General features: G+C 28.8%; 2 protein-coding genes across 2 annotated transcripts in view; both read left to right on the top strand.

Annotated features, from left to right (window-relative positions):
- The window catches only part of wake (ankyrin repeat and fibronectin type III domain containing protein wide awake), a 138,732-nt gene that overhangs the window by 78,832 nt on the left and 38,244 nt on the right, over window positions 1-21,656 (top strand). Inside the window, exons 3-4 of the mRNA XM_075291966.1 lie at window positions 13,410-13,594; window positions 18,898-20,115. Of these exons, the coding sequence (XP_075148081.1) occupies window positions 13,410-13,594; window positions 18,898-20,115 (1,403 nt within the window). The remainder of the gene's footprint in view (window positions 1-13,409; window positions 13,595-18,897; window positions 20,116-21,656) is intronic.
- On the top strand, window positions 1,559-9,157 carry LOC142219870 (uncharacterized). Its single transcript, XM_075288641.1, has 2 exons — window positions 1,559-2,468; window positions 9,030-9,157. The coding sequence occupies exons 1-2, from the start codon at window positions 1,802-1,804 to the stop codon at window positions 9,155-9,157; spliced, it is 795 nt and encodes a 264-aa protein (XP_075144756.1). The 5' UTR covers window positions 1,559-1,801.

Genomic DNA, 21,656 nt, shown 5'->3' with positions numbered 1-21,656 from the left:
TTTCTATAGAAATAAAAATTTGACATTTTCTATAGAAATAAAATTTTGACAAAATGTTCTATAGAAATAACATGTTGGTAAAATTGTCTATAGAAATATCATTTTGACAAAATTTTCTATAGAATTAACATTTTGGTAAAATTTTCTATAGAAATACCATTTTGACAAATTTTTCCATAGAAATAATATTTTGGTAAAATTTTCTATAGACATAAAATTTTTGTAAAATTTTCTATAGAAATAAAATTTTGGCAAAATTTGCTATAGAAATAAAATTTTGGTAAAAATTGTAAATTGGAATAAAATTTTGACATAACTTTCTATAGAATTAAGATTTCAACAAAATTTTCTATAGAATTACAATTTACTATAGAAATAAAATTTGGAGAAAATTTTCTATATTAATAGAATTTTAACGAAATTTTCTATAGAAATAACATTTTGTTAAAATTGTCAATAGCAATAAAATTTTGACAAAAATTACTATAGAAATAAAAATTTGACAAATTTTTCTATAGAAATAAAATTTTGACAACATTTTCTATAGAAATAATATTTTGACAACATTTTCTATAGAAATAAAATTTTGACAAAATAAGGTTTAGAAAATCTAAACAAAATTTGCCAAATCGTTCTAGACTTAAATATATTTTTCTTTAAAATTGTTATTATGTATTATGTAAAAGTATATTTTTAATACATTTTTAGTACTTTTTCTTCAATATAATTTATCATACCACACAAAGAGGGTCCATTATGGTTTCCTCTTTAACTAAATACTCATTTTTATATTCTCTAATAAAATGTTATTAAATTTAGTTTGTTATTTCCTTAACCCCCATTTTCAGGAAGCTCCGTTAGTGCTACGTTAGCTAACGAACTTTTAAACCGTACTATGGACATTAATGTCATCATGTCTATATATCCCATATACCAGTTAGGAACTTAACGGCTAAAAAAAATTTTCAGTTAAAGTTAAGCAGGGAGAAGATATTCCGATTTTATTTTCTGTTAACTGGGAGTTAAAGTCTAACGGAGATACATGAAAATGGCCGTAAAAAGGTCCTCAAATGGTCGTTTCTAATTCGAAAATCTTGTCTCACTACATTGCAGATGTAGGCACTGTACGTGCCGACCGGTCTCTTCCAAAAGACCAATAAATTTATATTGAGAGAGGAGAGAGCGTGAGTGAGAGAAGGAGAAAACATGAATATTGATCACTCTGAGGGGTAGGTTAGGATAATCTCTGCTAGGGCAGACGTTTATTGAGAGTGAGTATGTATGTGTGTGTGTGGTGTGTTTGCCAGAATGCAAAGGCCAGCAGGCTTCAGACTTCAACTCGCACACCAGTCATCATTAAACATCCTGCCTTTTATATTCATGGGGTGGAAAGTAAACAATCACGTTTAATACTGGAAATCAGTTGAATTTTGTTACCTTACGAGTAATGACTACGGGTTTTATTTTCCTCTCTAAAGAAAAAAAAAACGAGTGAAAGACCAATACAATAGAAAAAGATACAAAATATTTAAGTGAAAATGAAATATGTGAAAAAATCCCAGAAATTTAGAAGAAAACCAAACCATCAAACCCCCCGCTATTAAAGTTTTCACAAAACATCTTAAAGATGAGCTCAAGGAGAAAACATTAATCCTAGTCAAATTTATGTAAATTAACTAACCCCTTTTGTGGATGGTTTACATTTACAGCCTGTGAAATTGTGGAATGTCATCTCGAAGAGAGAAGTTAAGAAAACAAACCCCTTGGCATAAAACTTCGAAAGCAATTTAAACTCATCGAAATGGAACGTCGTAAATCCAATCGTAATTCATATGTCAAACTAGTAACAAGCAATGCCAAGGATAGTTCGCGTAATTCCATACCTCATGGTTCAAACTTACATCGATCGCGATCAATGCGAGATTCAATAAGAAAATTGAAAGTGAAACTAAATCATCCGGGTCTAGTGCATTCGCCATTTAAATTCAATGTGGCCGTTCATAATCGCGAAAGACATTACGAAAAATTCACTACTACCAAAGAGGAATCCGATGATGAATTGGATCCCATCGATTTACCCTCAACACCATTTGCCAGTGATAAATATTTAAAAACCAACAAATCCACCTACGACATGGATCTGATAATACCTTGTGATACCATTGAGGATTTAATGTCCACATTACCGGTGCCGCGTAAAGCTTGTAAATTATTACAAATTCCCGAAACGTATTGTGCCAAATATTTGCAAGAACAGAAAAAATTGCAGGAACAACGTAAACTACGAGATCAATCGCAATATGATTGCAGTGAAGAGAATTCCATAGTATTTCACAAGTCCATGATAGACTACAATCATAAAAATCCCATTTACAATGATTTATCGAAAAGTATAAGCCAAGGAATTTATGGCACAACACGACATCGAACAGCAACTATACGGAAACCTATGCCATACCTGAATAGTAGTAGGTGTTCTTTTATGTTCTATAACTTTTTTTCGAATATATTAACCAAACACGAAAAAATAACGAAAATATTAATAACCCATTTTCCCAGGTGTCAATTTTCCTTCGGGCATAATAAACCAAATAGGGCGAAATATCCTTGCCTTTGTAAAGACAATATTGCATTTGTATGTGTGGTGGTGTGTATGTGAGAATCAGTGTCTATAAGTAAACGATTCAATACAATATTCATAGTCATAAGTCCAATATCATGTGTAGATTTGCTCCGTAAGCTTTTGAAACGATTTGTATTTGGAAATGTTGTCAAAAAGGATAATATCTTCATTTCATTCCCTTGAGTGTACCACACATGTGTAGGTGTATTTGTTTTGGATATTTGCCATATTTGGAGTTTTTCATAAAGTGATTATAGGGAATTTGTTGAGGATTCAAAACGTTTAGTCTCTTCGTCCGTGTCGTGGTTTAGGATTTTATTAAATTTTTCATTTGGGATTTTGTAATCGAATTTGCATGTCCTTGCAAAGTATATGGCTTTTAAAGGTATCTAAGAGGTTTGTGCACAAAGTTAAAGCTAAAACTTTTAGTTGACGATGTGAAGTGAAAATCAAGCATCAAGAAGTTTGAATATCACAAAGTAAGTAGGGTTCTTTTGAAAAAGGTAAAAGGTAAAAGCATAAAGTAAGATAATATTCGTTAAACGAACAAAATATGTCGTTGTTTTACAACCAAAGAAAATTTTCATTTTTATTAAAAGAAAAGTTTTATAAAAACCCAGCAAAAAAAATTGGAAGTTGTTCCACAAACATTTCTTTTAAAGCCCATCCCAGAATCCCCCATCGAGTTTTACCAACTGCCGATGCAGTCCTTTTGGACAAGTCCACAAACATTTCTTCTAAAGAGCATCGTGGGATCCCCCAGTGATTTTTTTCCCACTTCCGAAGCAGTCCTTTTGGACAAGTACACAAAGATTTCTTCTAAAGCGCATCTTGGGATCCCCCAATGATTTTTTTCTACTTCCGATGCAGTCCTTGTGGACAAGTATTAGAAAGAACGCAATCAGGCTATATTAAGTGCAAATTTTGGACAATTAAATTTTTCAAAATAATAGAAAACTAATAAAAAAATAGAAAATTAATAAAAAAGTAAAAAAATAATAATAAAAAAAAATAAATTTCATCCCTGCTGGGATTTGAACCTGTGCCGTTTGACTTTTTCGCTTCCATGGAAGTTCTTTTGAGAAGGTTTTGCAAATTACGAGAATTTTTAATTTTTTTGTTGATTTTTAATAGAAAAAATATATTTATACGAAAATATATGCCGAAAATAAAAAATAAAAACGATGTATACCTTAAAAAAATATTTTTTTAGAAAAATATTTAATAAAAAAATTTCCGCTGGTGAGATTTGAACCTGCGTTTCTTATTTTTTCGTTCATACTAATAAAGAACATCTCGAGAAGCAATTAGAATGTTATTCCTTGGTGTCGTATTACGATCATATCACAAACATTTGAATTGACCTTTCGACGCTTTATGTTCAATGGCGTTTGTGGCTGAGTGTGCTAAGGCGTTCTGTTATGGTGCCAGCAAACCCAGGTTCAATCCCTGGTCGAAGCGAAAAAGTTTTTCAAATTGTAAAAATTAGATAATAGGAAAATAATAGTGTAATAAAACATATGGATGAAAAAAAGTGAAATTGGTTGAAATTTTGTTTGTCGCTTTTTAAATTTCTACATTCAAATTAACTTCCAGGCACAACTTCTAAAGCAATGCAAAGGATCCAAAAAGGGAGTACTTCCGTCCTATAACAAGCCCATGGAAAATTCATTGGAGATGATCCAAGTTTGACTACTTCCGGATCACAGATTCCAAACTACTTTTTTGGAAGCTCTTTTTTTGCTGGGAAGAATTTCGTACATTTAGTAAATACGAAGGTTGTATTTTATAATTCGGGATTAGAGAACAAAAACAAATATTAATTATCGACATTATAGTTTTATTGCTTTTCAAAATATTCCCATAAACTTTTGCATATGTCACTCTGATTGAGGTACCTCCAAAACATGCATTCTGAACCGATTCTTCATGTGTCGAACAACGTTAAACTCTTATTTTAATTTTTTTACGTACGAGAATAAAAATAAGTAATTCAAAATATAAGATTTCATGTCCTTAATATACAAATCTGAATTTTGCTTAGCCTTGCTCTAGATTAGATTAGGTGAGGTTAGGTGGCAACCTGATGTATCAGACTCACTTAGACTATTCAGTCCATTGTGATACCACATTGGTGAACTTTTCTCTTATCACTGAGTGCTGCCCGATTCCCTGTTAAGACAAGGGACCTCCTTTTTATAGCCGAGTCCGAACGGCGTTCCACGTTGCAGTGAAACCACTTTCAAACTCTCAGAAATGTCACCAGCATTACTGAGGTGGAATAATACACCGCTAAAAAACTTTTTGCTGTTCGGTCGAAGCAAGAATCGAACCCACGACCTTGTGTATGCAATGCTAACCATTGCACCACGGTGGCTCCCTTGTCCTAAAGATGATAAACCTTTCAATGAAGTCGTTTTGTCCATATAGTTAAGTGATTCGACCTAAAAATTGATATTGTAGAATATGAGGTACTTCACACATTGGCTCTAGAAATACAATTTTGACAAAATTTTATATAGTTATAAATAAAATTTTAACAACATTTTCTATAAAAATAAAATTTTAACAAAATTTCTATAAAAGTAAGATTTTGACACAATTTTTATAGAAAGAAGATTATGATAAACATTTTTATAGAAATAAAATTTTGACAAAATTTTTTGATTAATTTTATTTCTATAGATAATTTTGACAACATTTTCTATAGAAATAAAATGTTTATAAAATTTCTTTAGAAATTAAATTTTGACAAAATTTTCTATAAAAATAAAATTTTAACAAAATTTCTATAAAAGTAAGATTTCGACACAATTTTTATAGAAATAAGATTTTGATAAAATTTTTTATTGATATTTTTGACTAAGTTTATTTCTACAGAAAATTTTGTCAAAATCTTATTTCTATAAAAATTGTGTCAAAAAAAAATTTAACAAAATTTTCTTTCGAATTTAAATTTTAACAACATTTTCTATAGAAATAAAATTTTGACAAAATTTACTATAGAAATAGAATTTTGACAAATTTTCTGCAGAAATAAAATGTTGACACAATTTTTTATGGAAATAAAATTTTGACAAAATTTTCTATAGAAATAAAATTTTGACAAAATTTTCTATTGAATTTAAATTTTAACAAAATTTTCTATAAAAATAAAATTTTGACACAATTTTTATAGAAAGAAGATTTTGATAAACATTTTTATAGAAATAAAATTTTGACAAACTTTTTTGATTAATTTTATTTCTATAGATAATTTTGACAAAATTATCTATAGAAATAAAATTTTAACAAAATTTTCTATCGAATTTAAATTTTAACAACATTTTCTATAGAAATAAAATTTTTATAAAATTTCTTTAGAAATTAAATTTTAACAACATTTTCTATAGAAAAAAATTTTCACCAAAATTTCTATAGAAAAGGAACCTTGACAAATTTTTTTGTAGAAATTTTGACAAAATTTTCTATAGAAATAAAATGTTGACCACATTTTCTATCGAAATAAAATGTTGTCCAAATTTTCGATAGAAATAAAATTTTAACAAAATTTTCTATAAAAATAAAATTTTAACAAAATTTCTATAGAAGTAAGATTTTGACACAATTTTTATAGAAATAATATTTTAATACAATTTTTTATAGAAATAACATTTTCTATAGACATTTTCTTTTTACCAATTGTATTTCTATAGAAAATTTTGACAAAATCTTATTTTTATAAAAATTGTATCAAAAAAATTTTAACAAACTAAAAAAAAAAATCTATCGAATTTAAATTTTAACAACATTTTCTATAGAAATAAAATTTTTATAAATTTTCTTTAGATATTAAATTTTGACAAAATTTTCTATAGAAATAAAATTTTGACCAAAATTTCTATAGAAAAGGAACTTTGACAAATTTTTTTATAGAAATTTTGACAAAAGTTTCTATAGAAATAAACTGTTGACCACATTTTCTATCGAAATAAAATTTTGACCAAATTTTCGATAGAAATAAAATTTCGACAAAATTTTCTTTAGAAATAAAGTTGTGCCAAAATTTTCTATAGAAATAAAATATTGACAAAATCTTCTATAGCAATAAAATGTTGACTAAATTTTCTACAGAAATAAGATTTGGACAACATTTGTATAGAAATAAAATATTGACAAAATCTTCTATAGAAATAAAATGTTGACCACATTTTCTATCGAAATAAAATTTGGACCAAATTTTCGATAGAAATAAAATTTTGACAAAATTTTCCATAGAAATAAAATAAAATTTTGACCAAACTTTCTATAGAAATAAAATGTTGACAACATTTTCTATAGAAATAAAATTTTGACGAAATTTTCAACAGAAATAAGATTTTGACAAAAATTTTTATGGAAATAAAATTGTAACAAAATTTTCGTTAGAAATTTTCTTTTGATACATTTTTCTATAGGAATTTTCTTTGACAAACGTTTTATAGAAATAAAATTTTGACCAAATTTTCTATAGAAATAACATTTTTATCAAAACTTCTATAGAAATAATATTTTTGACAAAACTTTCTATTGAAATAAAATTTTGACAAAATGATATATAGAAATAAAATTGCAATTTTTTTAGGCCATACTATCAAAGTCTCAATTTTTCTGCCTCTTGTAGAAGTAGTAAATTTCTCTTGTTGGTGCAAACTAACAAATTAATTTAAAACTACGATACATTTACAATTCAAGGGATGAGCAAAAAATAATAAATAAACTTTCATAATAAAATAACAAAACATTTCTTTTGAAGAAACATGTTTTTTCTTAATAACCACAATGTGATCAAACATTACAAAATAATTTTCTTTTGGTAGTTTCTTGGTAAAAATGTCTTCCCATTTTGGTAGATTAATTTTGGATCGAGTATGAACCGTGACTCCAAGACGTTCTGAGTACATGCAATCTCAAAAACATCAAGCTTTACAATAGAGCAGTCAGTTGACAGATTGAAACACTAAATGTATTGTGCCATTTTATACTTTTTATGAAAAAATTTGGCAATACTTAAGAAAAAGTTTCGTATGAAGAAGTCTTGTACATTTTTTGAAAAAGATTCCTACTTTGGAAAAGGTTTTACTTGATTTGAGAATGTATTCATCTGATTTGCTAAAGGATGCTGTTGATTTGAAATACTTAGAATTTGATTTTAAAATGATTTCATTTAAATTGTTAGGAAATGTACGTTCTCACCTTTGACTGGACGTAGAAAGGGTCTCAAGTGTTCCAGTAGTTTTCCTATTGCTCGCTTAGACATTGCAGGAGGATTGTCCCTATTTCTAGAGATTCTCCTAGGACCTCTCATTGTTTGTATCCACTTAGTTCGGATTGCAAGAGAACTTCATCTACACTCAAAAAAAGCAGTTTATTTGAATTCAAAGATTTTGACCTTCCCATAAGTATTTTGGTATTGATTCCAAGCCAAAGATTCGGCTTCTTTGAATAAAGTAATTTTTTAGGGAACTATTTGCCTTTAAATGTATCCATTTAATTCATAAAATTAAAATTAGTAAATACATCTAATTTGCCGAACTTTCATTCTCTTTTTGGGATATATTAACAAAGCTATTTATGTACAAATTAATGTCAGATGTTATTTTAAAATATAAAATAAAAATGTTTCCGTAATTTCAAAAAAAGTTTAAACTAATGATGAATGATATCTGTGTCCAATTTTAATTTATTTGATCTTAATTTAAAGCCAGGGAGGTCCGTAAAAATGTCTTTGGTTCGGAATCAATACCAAAATCCTTAAGGGAAGGTCAAAATCTTACGATCCAAGTAAACTTTTTTTGAGTGTAAATTTGGCAATATAGTTATCTTTAATGAGTAGATCAAATTAATATTGGATTTAAGTCGGAGAGTATCTCAATTTTTTAGTAATAAGATACATAAATTCTTGCGATTCCGAATATGGAAACATGGGGCTAAGTCTTAATCTATATATTGAGCTTTTTATATTCAATCCAAAAGTTCAAAATGTCAATGAATTTAAAGATTATTTCTGTAAATCAAAATTATTAAAATTATACTTTATTTTCCTTCATTGAGTATAGATGAAAATCCAGTACTTTAACTATTTGTTGTGTTGTACAGCTATACATTAAATATAATAAATTCTGTAAATCGAATTAGACGATTTTTTTTTAATTTTAAAAATATTCAACATTTCATTTCAATAAAAATTGTAAATATCCACTAACATATGGCAGTGTTTGTAATTCATTGAAATTATTTTAGCTTATAAAATCTTTCGATTAAAATGTCTTACTTTTCTCAGCAAAATCCATAAAAGGAAAGCCAAACCCTCTCCCTCTTTTTATTGGTAGATTTGTTAAGATGTGTTAAAGCATGAACCAGTTTAGCACGCTTCATGTCATCTCAGATGAAATCAAGCATATAAATCTCAATAAATGGTGGACAATTTTGGTCATTGTGAAAACATGGCCCGTATGTCACTTCACCTCTGCTGTGATTATTCTCTTTCTTCTTACATGGTCATTGGATGATTAATCATTAAGTATTTCTATGGTGGGACATATGAGAAAAAATAATAAGCAAGAAAACAACACAAAAAAAGTTTTTGTGTTTTTTTCACATATCTACACGCTCACAAAAAATCGCTTCTGTAACATATACTCCCAAACATATTTTGCTTCAAGCATATACATTTTTGGCTATTGCCCAAACATTTATATGTTTGATCTCTTCCAATATATAATATGTTTGAAAGCATATTGGTCTAAACAATATATGTTTGGGTAGTCAATTTCCAAACATTTTGTATTTTTGCATCCAAATTCAATAATGTTGTCTTCCAAAAAACAATATGTTATTATGTGAACATATAATATGTTTGGAAGCATTTTGCACCCAAAAATATTATATGCTTAAAAAAAATTCTCCCAAACAATATTGTGCTCAAAATTTTATTTATTTATTTATATATTTACAATCATAATGAATTATGAAAATAAACAGGTAATATAGGTGCTAACAACATAGGTTTTCGACCTGAATGCTCAAAATTTTGTTTCTGCCCAATTGTATATTCCCCCACATCTTTCTCACTTCCACGAGATTTTTTAGTTCTTAGCACCTTTTTCTGTAATACAAACATTGTAGAAGAAATTATTCAATTGTATGATTTTTTTTATTTTAATTTTACCTTTTGCCGGACGGGGATTCGAACAGCGGACCACACAGTTTGTAAGGATCAAAAAAGTAGCTGATCAATTGCCCAAGGAAAAATAAAATGTTAATTTTGTAATAACAAGCAACAACCACCAACATAATTCAATATCGCTCCCTTTTAAATAGCGCTCCAAGCTACTAAACACATATATGTTTATAGGCTATTTCTAAATTAATATATGTTTGCATCCAAACATTTTATATTTACAAACATTTTATGTCCCAAACATAATATGTTCTAACATATTAACATATATGTCCCAAACATGTTATGCTAGTTTATGAACATTATATGCTTGCACTCAAAAATATTGTGTTTAAAAATTTGTGTTCCAAACATATAATGTTTATAGCCAAACATATGAAAAACAGCCTTTTTCATCCGTGTAGAGGGAGATGATTGTTTGCTAAACAAAATAGCCAACATTTCAAAGTAGCAATATTTCATAAGATATAAAGGAATTTTTTATCTTGAACTTCATTTAGCAGATATGCTAATGATATCTATGGTCTAACAAAAGATTATGATGGCTCACACAACTCATTTAGTTAATTTTATGTCGGTTGTGAATTCTTTAGCTATTTAGTAGCTGATACAATACTCAAATGAACTGTTCTTTTCTCTACAGTGAGTTTTAGGAAAAACAAAAACAACAAAAAAAACACAGAGAAATATGCTGGGAACAAATTCTCAGAATCTCTCTAGGGAATCCCATTCAATGAGCATTATTATTAGTATTCTCTATTAAGCAACAATTCACGTAATTCTTGGAATTCAAGTCACAAGTAATTAAATCTGGTTGACTTCAAATAGAAAAAAAAAATAAATGAGCGGACAACAAATGAAAACATTCCTATATTGTATAAGTCTGAGGTCAGACATATAACAGTACATATATGCATACATAAATTGTGGTACATTAATATATATTTAGACAATATTCCAATATGAGGAATCCCATTGTAGGTCATTTTTAATTTTATAAGGTCAATTGAATGTTACTCAGAATATATAGACAATTTTACCTATGTGAATTTGTAACAAGTATATACAGCAGTAAGTTCGGCCGAGCCGAATCTTAAATACCCACCATCATGAACCAAATATTTGGGTTTCCTTTGAAATTTCAGGAGGGCTTGAGGACACTTCCCGAAGATAAATTTAAAGATTTCACCTATGAGGACTATATCAGATTCTGGATTTATAAGAACCATTTTTGTTTCAGTTTTAGAGGAATCATTAACATCTCTTGTATTATAAAATTATAAAATAACGTCTTGATTTGAAATCTTAAATCTGGAGATTTTCACCCGAGAAGTAAAATCTGGAAATTTTACATTGCGTTTCAAGCAATTTTCATGATCAGTGCGCCTTCTATACCCTCAAGAAGTGAAGTCGGTCTATATGGAGGCATTACCAAATGGACCGATAAAAACTTAATCCGATACACGTTTTTGTGAGCCTAAAATACCAGAATATTTACAATTTCAGGCTAATCGGATAAAAACTACGGTTTCTAGAAACCCAATGAGTTAAATCGGGAGATCGTTCTTATGGGGGCTATACTAAAATATGGACCGATACTCGCCGTTTTCGGCACACCTCTTTATGGCCCGAAAATACCTCTAGATTTCCAATTTCAGGCAAATTGGATAAAAACTTCGGATTCTAGAAGCCCAAGAAGTAAAATCGGGATATCGGTCTATATGGGGGCTATACCAAAACATGGACCGATACTCACCATTTGTGGCACACCTCTTTATGTTCCTAAAATACCTATAAATTTCCAATTTCAGGTAAATTGGATAAAAACTGCGATTTCTATAAGAAGAAGTAAAATCGGGAGACCGGTCTAAAGGGTGATACGGTCAAAATTTGGTCAAGGGAAAACGCGTGTAAATCGGTGAAATCGTTTATTTAAAAAATCAGATTAAATTTCTTTTTCAAGTTCAATTAGTATAAAATTCAGGAAAAATATTCAGTTAGGCTTTCGCTTTTCCAAATCCGAATTGCCGGGCCTCACGCTTGACACCTGCCATCAGATTTTGTACAGCCACCTTGTCCACCTTCTTCGCCGCAGAAAGCCAGTTTGCCTTGAACTGCTGCTCGTCCTTAGCAGTTTTTTTGGTCTTCTTTAGGTTCCGCTTGACAATAGCCCAGTATTTCTCAATTGGGCGGAGCTCTGGCGTGTTGGGAGGGTTCTTGTCTTTGGGAACCACCTGCACGTTGTTGGCGGCGTACCACTCCATGGCCTTTTTACCGTCCCGGAAGCTATGAAAATGCTGCTTTTCAAGCCACAGGTACAGATGGCTTGCCAAACCAGATATTTCTTTGCGAACTTTGACAGTTTTATGTGCTTGAAAATATCTGCTACCTTGCCCCTTCCTTTTGCCGTATAAAACTCCTGTCCCGGAAGCTGCTTGTAGTCGGCTTTGACGTAGGTTTCGTCGCCCATTACCACGCAGTCAAACTTCGTCAGCATCGTCGTGTACAGCCTCCGGGATCGCGCTTTGGCCGTCGTATTTTGTTTATCAGCGCGATTTGGTGTCACTACCTTCTTGGAAGTCGATAGTCCGGCTCGTTTTTTGGCTCCATGCACGGTTGTAGACGATACACCCAGTTTATTTGCGGCATCTCGGAGAGAGAGGTTAGGGTTTCGCTTGAAACTACCGGCAACTCTCTTTGTCGTCTCAGCGGCTTCCGGTTTTCAATTTTCCCCCGATCCAGACTTCCTGGCTGTCGACAAACGTTCCCCAAACACTTTAATTACATTTGTAACGGTTGATTTGGCAACTTTTAGCGATTTTGCCAGCTTTGCGTGCGAGTAGCTCGGATTTTCGCGATGCGCGAGCAAAATTTTGATACGCTGCTCTTCTTGCTTGGACGGCATTTTGACAACTGAAGAGTGAATTCCAAAATCAAAATAGGAGCAACATTCTACACACACACACACCTTCAAAATGAGGGGTGTTCAGGTTTTTTAAATGCAAAATTGAAAGAAATACGTCAAATTTATATTGACCAAATTTTGACCGTATCACCCTTTAAAATTGATCCCGAAAATCCCCAGTAAATTTTTGACAAGATTTTATGAAAAACTAAAGAAATAGGCTTTGCTGTAGAAAAGCATTAATAATTTAAAAATTTAACAATATACAATTTTTGTCATACCAAAATGATCGAGAAATGAAAATGAGAGTTCTATCATCATGTAATTAGGAACGAATTTTTTTTTTCTAAATACTCAAGTAAGAAAATAGGGTGATAGATCAATATGATGGTGAATCGTCTTCATTGAAAACCATAGATTTAATAAAATGTCGTCGCATTTAATTTTTATCTTATTTCAAAATGCATTAAGTTTATAAAACACATAAGGAATAGCTCATATTCATGCAAAATACCATGTCACAGCATATCTTTCATATACATAATGACACACATACACCCCCACCCACACCCATAATATGACCTCACGTTATTTGCTGCTCATATTATTGTTTTTATTTTTTTTTTCATAATAAATTACTGTATGGAAACAAAAACAAAAAATCCCACAAACTTTTCCAGGTGCTATAGCAATAATGAACAAAAATCTCCTACCAAAAATTTGTTGCCACTTGGCAGCTGTTTACGATCTCCGGGTGCATTGATAAGGCAGAAATCATTTCATACCTTAAATGAATTGACCAAATTTTGCCAATTCCGAAGTGCCCAAAACAACCAACACAGACGTAATGCCACTGCAGTTGATGGTAAGCTGATGATGACGATGATATAAAATTCCCATATGAGTTCAAACCACCCTACCCTTACCCTAGAATATTGCAAAATACCAATGCTTAATAAAGAGCTTTGAATTCATAACCCACTACCATTTCGATTTACTGGCTTTCAACTACCAGGCTGCAGTTGCTGGATTTAACTCTGAATATGCCTACCCTTCACCATCCATCATGCAAGCTTTAAGCTTTAATTAACTTCCAAAAAAAAAAAAAAAACAACTCAAAGAAATGTACTGACCTTAAACCTCCACAGTACATAACCCATTACACATAACAGAATTTTATTCTATAACAATTAAAAAAAAACTAAAGGCCTTATATCTGCCAAAAACTGCCACCATAATAAAACCATCACCACAACCACCACCAACGCCGTATAACCCATAAAACCATTTTGACCTTTTATGCTAGTTTTGTTGTTGTTTTCTTTTTTACAATATTGTATATATTAACCCACTTTAACGATGATTCTTAACAAATTCATATAACGAACATCTGCTTTTTTGTATTATTGGTTTTAAAGTTGGAAAAGGGCTATTGCTATAATAGATAGCGTGAATACATTCATATGCGTCTCCGAATAAATAATGACCACAATGGGAGGGGGCGATTTTTTATAGGCTTTTATTGCAAATGGTCATATTATTATGGTCTTATCAAAGAATATAAAATTGATTTTTTTTCGTATTTTTAGTTTGCTATTGGTTTTATAAATGCCATTTACATATATATTATCATTTTACATTAATTATATATAATCATTTATTTATAGTTTTATTTCATTTCATTGTCTCTCACAGAAGTAAGTGAAAGTGGTATTTTTATTATTTGTTTATTATTTTATTATGGTGTATGATTAGTTATACAGGTAAGAAGTAAATTAAAATTTATTCCATTGAATGAATTTCCATTAATTTTTATAATTTATCTTAAATTAAAAAAATATAGAAATATTGGTAATAATAGCTATTACAAAGAATTTAATGGTACATCAGTCACAATACCGTTGAGAATTTATAAAAGTAACACCAAAAGTGTCATTCGTAACAAATCGTGGAATACTAATTTAATATATTTATATATTATTATATCAAAATTTATATCAAAATTTTCTATGAATTCATTGAAAGTACCAGATCACCTAGTAATCATTTTATCTTCAGACATTTTTGGTACACTGTTATTTTTGGTACACTATTGTCTATCAGTTGGTAGAATTCTACCAAAAAAGTTAGATTTTTTACTGTTTGGTAGATTGGTAGAATTCTTAATGTTTTGGTAGATTTTGCCAAATATTCCTCTCCAACTAAGAGGTACTTCAAGTTTTTGAGAAAGTTTTCTATAGAAATGAAATTTTGACATTTTTTATATTTCTGAAATTTTGACAAAATTTTCTATAAAAATAAAATGTTTGCAAAATATTCTATAAAATTGTGGCAAAATTGTCTATAGAAATAAAATTTTAGGAAATTTTTCTATACAAAAAAAAACTGTGGCAAAATTTTCTATATAAATAAAATTTTGGCAATATTTTCTATAGAAATAAAATATTGGCAAAATTTTTCTGTAGAAATAAAATTTTGGCAAAATTTTCTATAGAAAAAAAAAAATTTTGGAAATATTTTCTATAGAAATAACATTGTGGCAAAATTTTCTATAGAAATAAAATTTGGACAAAATTTTGTATAAAATTAAAATTTTCACAAAATGTTCTATAGAAATAAAATGTTTGCAAAATATTCTATAAATTTTGGCAAAATTTTCTATACAAAAAAAAAACTGTGGCAAAATTTTATATATAAATAAAATTTTGGCAATATTTTCTATAGAATAAAATTTTGGCAAAATTTTTATGTAGAAATAAAATTTTGTCAAAATTTTCTATAGAAATAAAATTTTGTCAAAATTTTCTATAGAAATAAAATTTTGGCAATATTTTTTATAGAACTAAAATTGTGGCAAAATTTTCCATAGAAATAAAATTTTGGCAAAATTTTCTATAGAAATAAAATTTTGACAAAATTTTGTATAGAAATAAAATTTTGACAAAATTTTGTTCTATAGAAATAAAATGATTGGAAAATTTTCTATAGAAACAAAACTGTGGCAAAATTTTCTATAGAAATAAAATATTGGCAATATTTTCTATAGAAACAAAATTGTGGCAAAATTTTCCATAGAAATAAAATTTTGGCAAACTTTTCCATAGAAATAAAATTTTGTCAAAATGTTATTTCCATAGGAAAATTTGTCAAAATTTTATTTCTATAGAAAATTTTGTCAAAATTTTATTTCTATAGAAAATTTTGTCAAAATTTTATTTCTATAGAAAATTTCAAAAATTTAAAATTTTTCAAAATTTTATTTCTATAGAAAATTTTGTCAAATTTTTTTCCATAGAAAATTTTGTCAAAATTTTATTTCTGTAGAAAATTTTGTGAATTTTTTTTCCATAGAAAATTTTGTCAAAATTTTATTTCTATAGAAAATGTTGTCAAAATTTTATTTCTATAGAAAATTTTGTCAAAATTTTATTTCTATAGAAAATGTTGTAAAAATTTTATTTATTTATTAAAGAATTTAAACCCGTAATAAATTATGATATTAAATGAGACAGGTACTAACAACAAAGGTTGTCGACCTATGTCATAATTTTATTTCAAGAAAATTTGATCATTGTCAAAATTTTATTTCTATAGAAAATTTTGTCAATTTTTTTTCCATAGAAAATTTTGTCAAAATTTTATTTCTATAGAAAATTTTGTCAAATTATTTTTCCATAGAAAATTTTGTCAAAATTTTATTTCTATAGAAAATTTTGTCAAAATTTTATTTCCATAGATAATTTTGTCAAAATTTTATTTCCATAGAAAATTTTGTCAAAATTTTATTTATTTATTAAAGAATTTAAAACCATTATAAATTATGATATTAGATGGGACAGGTACTAACAACAAAGGTTTTCGACCTATGTCATAATTTTATTTCTAGAAAATTTTGTCAAAATTTTACTTCTCAAATTTATTTTGTCAAAATTTTATTTCTATAGAAAATTTTGTCAAAATTGTATTTCTATAGAAAGTTTTATCAAACTTTTATTTCTATATAAAATTTTGTCAAAATTGTACTTCTATAGAAAATATTATCATAATTTTATTTCTATAGAAAATTTTTTTCAAAATGGTATTTCTATAGAAAGTTTCGTCAAACTTTTATTATTACAGAAAATTTTGTCAAAATTTTATTTCTATAGAAAATTTTGGCAAAATTGTATTTCTATAGAAAATTTTGTCAAAGTTTTATTTTTATAGAAAATTTTATCAAAGTTTTATTTTCATAGAAAATTTTGTCAAAATTGTTTTTCATTGAAAATTTTGTCAAAATTTTATTTCTATAGATTTTTTTTTTCAAAATTTTATTTCTATCGAAAGTTTTGTCTAACTTTTATTTCTATAGAAAATTTTGTCAAAATTTTATTTATTTATTAAAGAATTTAAAACCATAATAAAGTATGATATTAAATGGGACAGGTACTAACAACAAACGTTTTCGACCTATGTCATAATTTTATTTCTAGAAAATTTTGTCAAATTTTTACTTTTCAAATTTATTTTGTCAAGATTTTATTTCTAAAGAAAATTTTGTCAACATGTTATTTCCATAGAAAATTTTGTCAAAATTTTATTTCTATAGAAAGTTTTGTCAAAATTTTATTTCTATATAAAATTTTGTCAAAATGTTATTTCTATAGAACATTTTGTCAAACTTTTATTTCTATAGAAAATTTTGTCAAAATTTTATTTCCATAGAAAAATTTGCCAAAATTTTATTTCCATAGAAAATTGAAGTACCTCATCCTTTCCAACTGAATAGTTGCAAAATCTACCAAAACATCAAGAATTATACTAATCTACAAAACAGTAAAAAATCTACCATTTTTGGTACAGTTCTACCAACTGTAGCAACGGTGACTATTATACCCTGGAACGGGGTATAATTTGGTTCCAACACCCAGAAGGAAAGGAGATAGACACATAGTGTTTTAACACTCATGCTCAGGTCCGGTCCCTCAGTCGATCTAACCATGTTCGTCCGTCTGTCTGTCGAATTCAGCAGATCAAAATACATAAGAAAAGTCACCTCACATCAAATGTACATGAAAAATATTTTATTTTGTAAATTAGTGTAATCGGCCTTCGGACTTTATACTTTCCCTACTCTTTTTTTTGCTTACTTTCGGGCGACTCAAGAGACCGCCGTAGAAGGTCAAAGTACTCACAAAAGCATCTATAATAGAGCTAGGATTATCATCACGTCCATTTTTGTGACAAATTACCCACTCAAAATTTAAGTCCGATGTGAATGATTTGACTACAATTTGATGGACTTAGAAATACATGCACCCGCCAAAGGTATGTCAGTAATTTTTTGGATTTGGGCCAAATAACAATGAAATTCTTTCTATTCAAAAGAATAAAGATGAACGATTTTTAACAGGCGTGTTTAACTAAATATTTTGTAGAATATGTTTTTGCCACGCCGCCCTACGGGAAATGGATCAACCCCAGGACGAGTACCTGGTATTTGTGGACCAGACCAAGTTCTGGTCCAAACGTATGGTAGGGACCGGCCACTTTAGCATGGATTTGTCATTGGCGGGGTAAATTACACGATAGGACATCACTTGAACACATTCCAAAGGACACGTCCTGAAACAACATAGTAGGACTACCCCGTAGACAGGTCCTCATGAGCCAGTCTGGGACAAACTCTTAGGAACCTGTTTCATTTTAAGCATCCGAATCGCACCAGAAAGAACAAGTTTTTCGAATATATTGAACAATAGATTATTCTGATTGTTGTATTTTAGTATAAGTGTAGATCCATTTAGATTTTAATATCAAGAAATCAATAAATTATATGAAAATTTAAATAAAATGTGATAAACTGGAGCACTGGTACTAGTCCTGTGATAGGTCCATTCGTGTCAATTTACACCAATTTCCCGTAGGGCGGTTATAAAAAAAGGTCTAGCAATTCAGTAGACTTTTCTTAGGGTATCATATAACCGATTCCGTTCAACTTACACGCCCTCCCTTCTTATTTTAATAATCGTTTTATTATTATTATTTTTTAAATATTATCATTATAAAAATGCCACTTTCATTTTTCTTATTTTACATATATTAATTTTTTCACAATTATTATTTTTTTTGTTTTTTACATTTTAATTTATTTTTATGTTTTCTCCATTTTTTTCTTTTTATTTCAAGATAATATACTACCATGTAGTTTAAGTCCCACTAAAAGTGCAACATTGCGATCAGATCGCTCATCATCTAGTAACAATTCTCATAAATACAATGTACACAAAAACCAGAGCAATATTAGTCACAGCACCACTGATGATGAGGAAAATTGTGTGATATTAAGAAGAAGGCCACCATCTTCAACGGCCTCAACGGCGACAACCATATCGACAGCAAGCACAACAATTAACCCAAACCACCAGCATTTAACAAAAGAAACAAAAACATTTCATAATTTAAATAATCATAATGATTATCATAGTAATGACTATGAGGAGTTGCTAAATGAGACAATCACATATACAACCTATAGTCATAATAATCGACACGCTGCCGCCGCAGACGACGACGACGTCGGCGACGAAGAAGAGGAACCGCCTAAATTCTATATACACCCGCAGCATCAGCAAAATCAACACAATTTGTCCCTACAACAAACAAAATACCACCATCCCATCCCAACTACTGCACAGTCGTATCGTGAGAATTCTGGCTCACCATTTCGTTGGTCCGAGCAATTGACCCAAAATGTTGTGTCTGTAGCCAAAATACGTTCGGCTATCTCTTGTACGGCCCAAGATCTAAAAGAAATGGAATATTTATTGCCACAGACACAACAGCAACATTTAAAGTTGCCATCATCCTCATCGTTATCCATCTCATCGACATCCTCATTATCGTCCACAAATAGTGGGAAAATGTTAGCAGAATTATCGTCATCGACCTCGACATCATCGAAGCCAAATGGAATTGCTACTACAACCTCAACCCATGCCAATAATAATAATAACTTAAGCATTTCACGTCATTCACAAAATGGTCACAAAAATTTAAAATTACTGCAACAGCAACAACAGCAGCAACACTTTAATCATAATCACCATCATCAACATCCTGGCCAGCAACATTCACACAATCATATTCACAGTAAAACACAGCATCAGCCGTCGCAATCAATGAAAGTCAATCCTGGAGCCCCTAATTCCTTTGCTGATGAGAATAATGCCGGTAATCATCAGAATTTGGCAGTTTATCGTTTACCGGCCAGTACCCGCACTCACAGCACTCATAGCAATAACAAGGGTGGTAATACCCCCCATCGCTCGAAAATGTCCAAGAAACAATTGAAATTGGCCCAAGCCCAATTGGATAAGTTGACACAATGCAATCTGCACCTACATGGTAATGCTATGAACAATGCAATCTCTACCATTAATTTAATCCCATAGTTGTTATTTAAGCTTTATGAGACAGGGGATATTTGGGGGATTACCATTTTGCATTATGGTGTTTTCAAATATTTTTGGGGAAATTAAAATAACCATTAGTAAAGCCCAGTGTTGCCAGTATTTTTCTGGCTCTTGTCCCCAAATTATGATGTTTTCGTCCCCAAAAATCACAAATTTAAATTCCGCACAAAAAAACCCAATACATTTTTGACCAGTTTTTTTTTTGTTGAAAAAAAAAAAAATTAAAGAAAAATCAGTAATAATATCAAGATTTTGAACCACAATACCAGAAGACTGGTGATTGTCCTCCAAATCCTGGAGATATGAAAATGGGAGATATGAAAATGGGTGGTAGACACCTTGCCAAAGTTGGTAGAAATCTACCAGAATTTGTAGTTTTTTTTTATTTTTTTGTAGATTGGTAGAATTTTTGATGTTTTCGTAGATTTTGCAAAGAGGTGCTTCATAAATTTTCTATAGAAATAAACTTCTGACAAAACTTTCTATACAGAAATAAAATTTTGAGAAAATATTCTATATAGAAATAAAATTTTGACAAAATTTCCTATAGAAATAAAATTTTGACAAAATTTTCAATAGAAATAAAATTTTGACAAAATTTTCTATAGAAATAAAATTTTGACAAAATTTTCTATAGAAATAAAATTTTGACAAAATTTTCTATAGAAATAAAATGTTTGCAAAATATTGTATAGAAATAAAATTTTGACAACATTTTCTATAGAAATAAAATTTTGACAAAATTTTCTATAGAAATAAAATTTTGACAAAATTTTCTATAGAAAAAAAATTTTGACAACATTTTTTATAGAAATAAAATCTTGGCAAAATTTTCTATAAAAATAAAATTTTGACAAAATTTTCTTTATAGAAATAAAATTTTGGCAAAATTTTCTATAGAAATACATTTTTGACAAAATTTTCTATAGAAATAAAATTTTGACGAAATTTTCTATAGAAATAAAATTGTGAGAAAATTTTCTATAGAAATAAAATTGTGAGAAAATTTTCTATAGAAATACAACTTTGACAACATTTTCTATAGAAATAAAATTTTGACAAATTTTTCTATAGAAATAAAACTTTGACAAAATTTTCTATAGAAATTACATTTGATAAAATTTTCTATTGAAATGAAATTTTGATGAAATAAATAAAATTTTGACAAAATAAATAAAATTTTGACAAAATAAATAAAATTTTGACAAAATTTTCTATAGAAATAAAATTTTGACAAAATTCTCTATAGAAATAAAATTTTGACAAAATTTTCTATAGAAATACAATTTTGACAAAATTTTCTATAGAAATAAAATGTTGACAAAATTTTCTATAGAAATACAATTTTGACAAAATTTTCTATAGAAATACAATTTTGACAAAATTTTCTATAGAAATACAATTTTGACAAAATTTTCTATAGAAATACAATTTTGACAAAATTGTCTATAGAAATAAAATTTTGACAAAATT

Source organism: Haematobia irritans, chromosome 1, assembly GCF_050003625.1.
Source record: "Haematobia irritans isolate KBUSLIRL chromosome 1, ASM5000362v1, whole genome shotgun sequence".
NCBI classification, from domain to species: domain Eukaryota; kingdom Metazoa; phylum Arthropoda; class Insecta; order Diptera; family Muscidae; genus Haematobia; species Haematobia irritans.
This window is presented reverse-complemented; position numbering and strand designations above follow the sequence as displayed.

What these genes read in the sequence shown, in the direction of transcription:
- LOC142219870 (XM_075288641.1), top strand. Translation starts at nt 1,802, where the DNA reads ATGGAACGTCGTAAATCCAATCGTAATTCATATGTCAAACTAGTAACA. An exon ending in TATGCCATACCTGAATAGTA is followed by an intron (nt 2,469 to 9,029) that starts GTAGGTGTTCTT and finishes ATGTCATCTCAG; the next exon opens with ATGAAATCAAGCATATAAAT.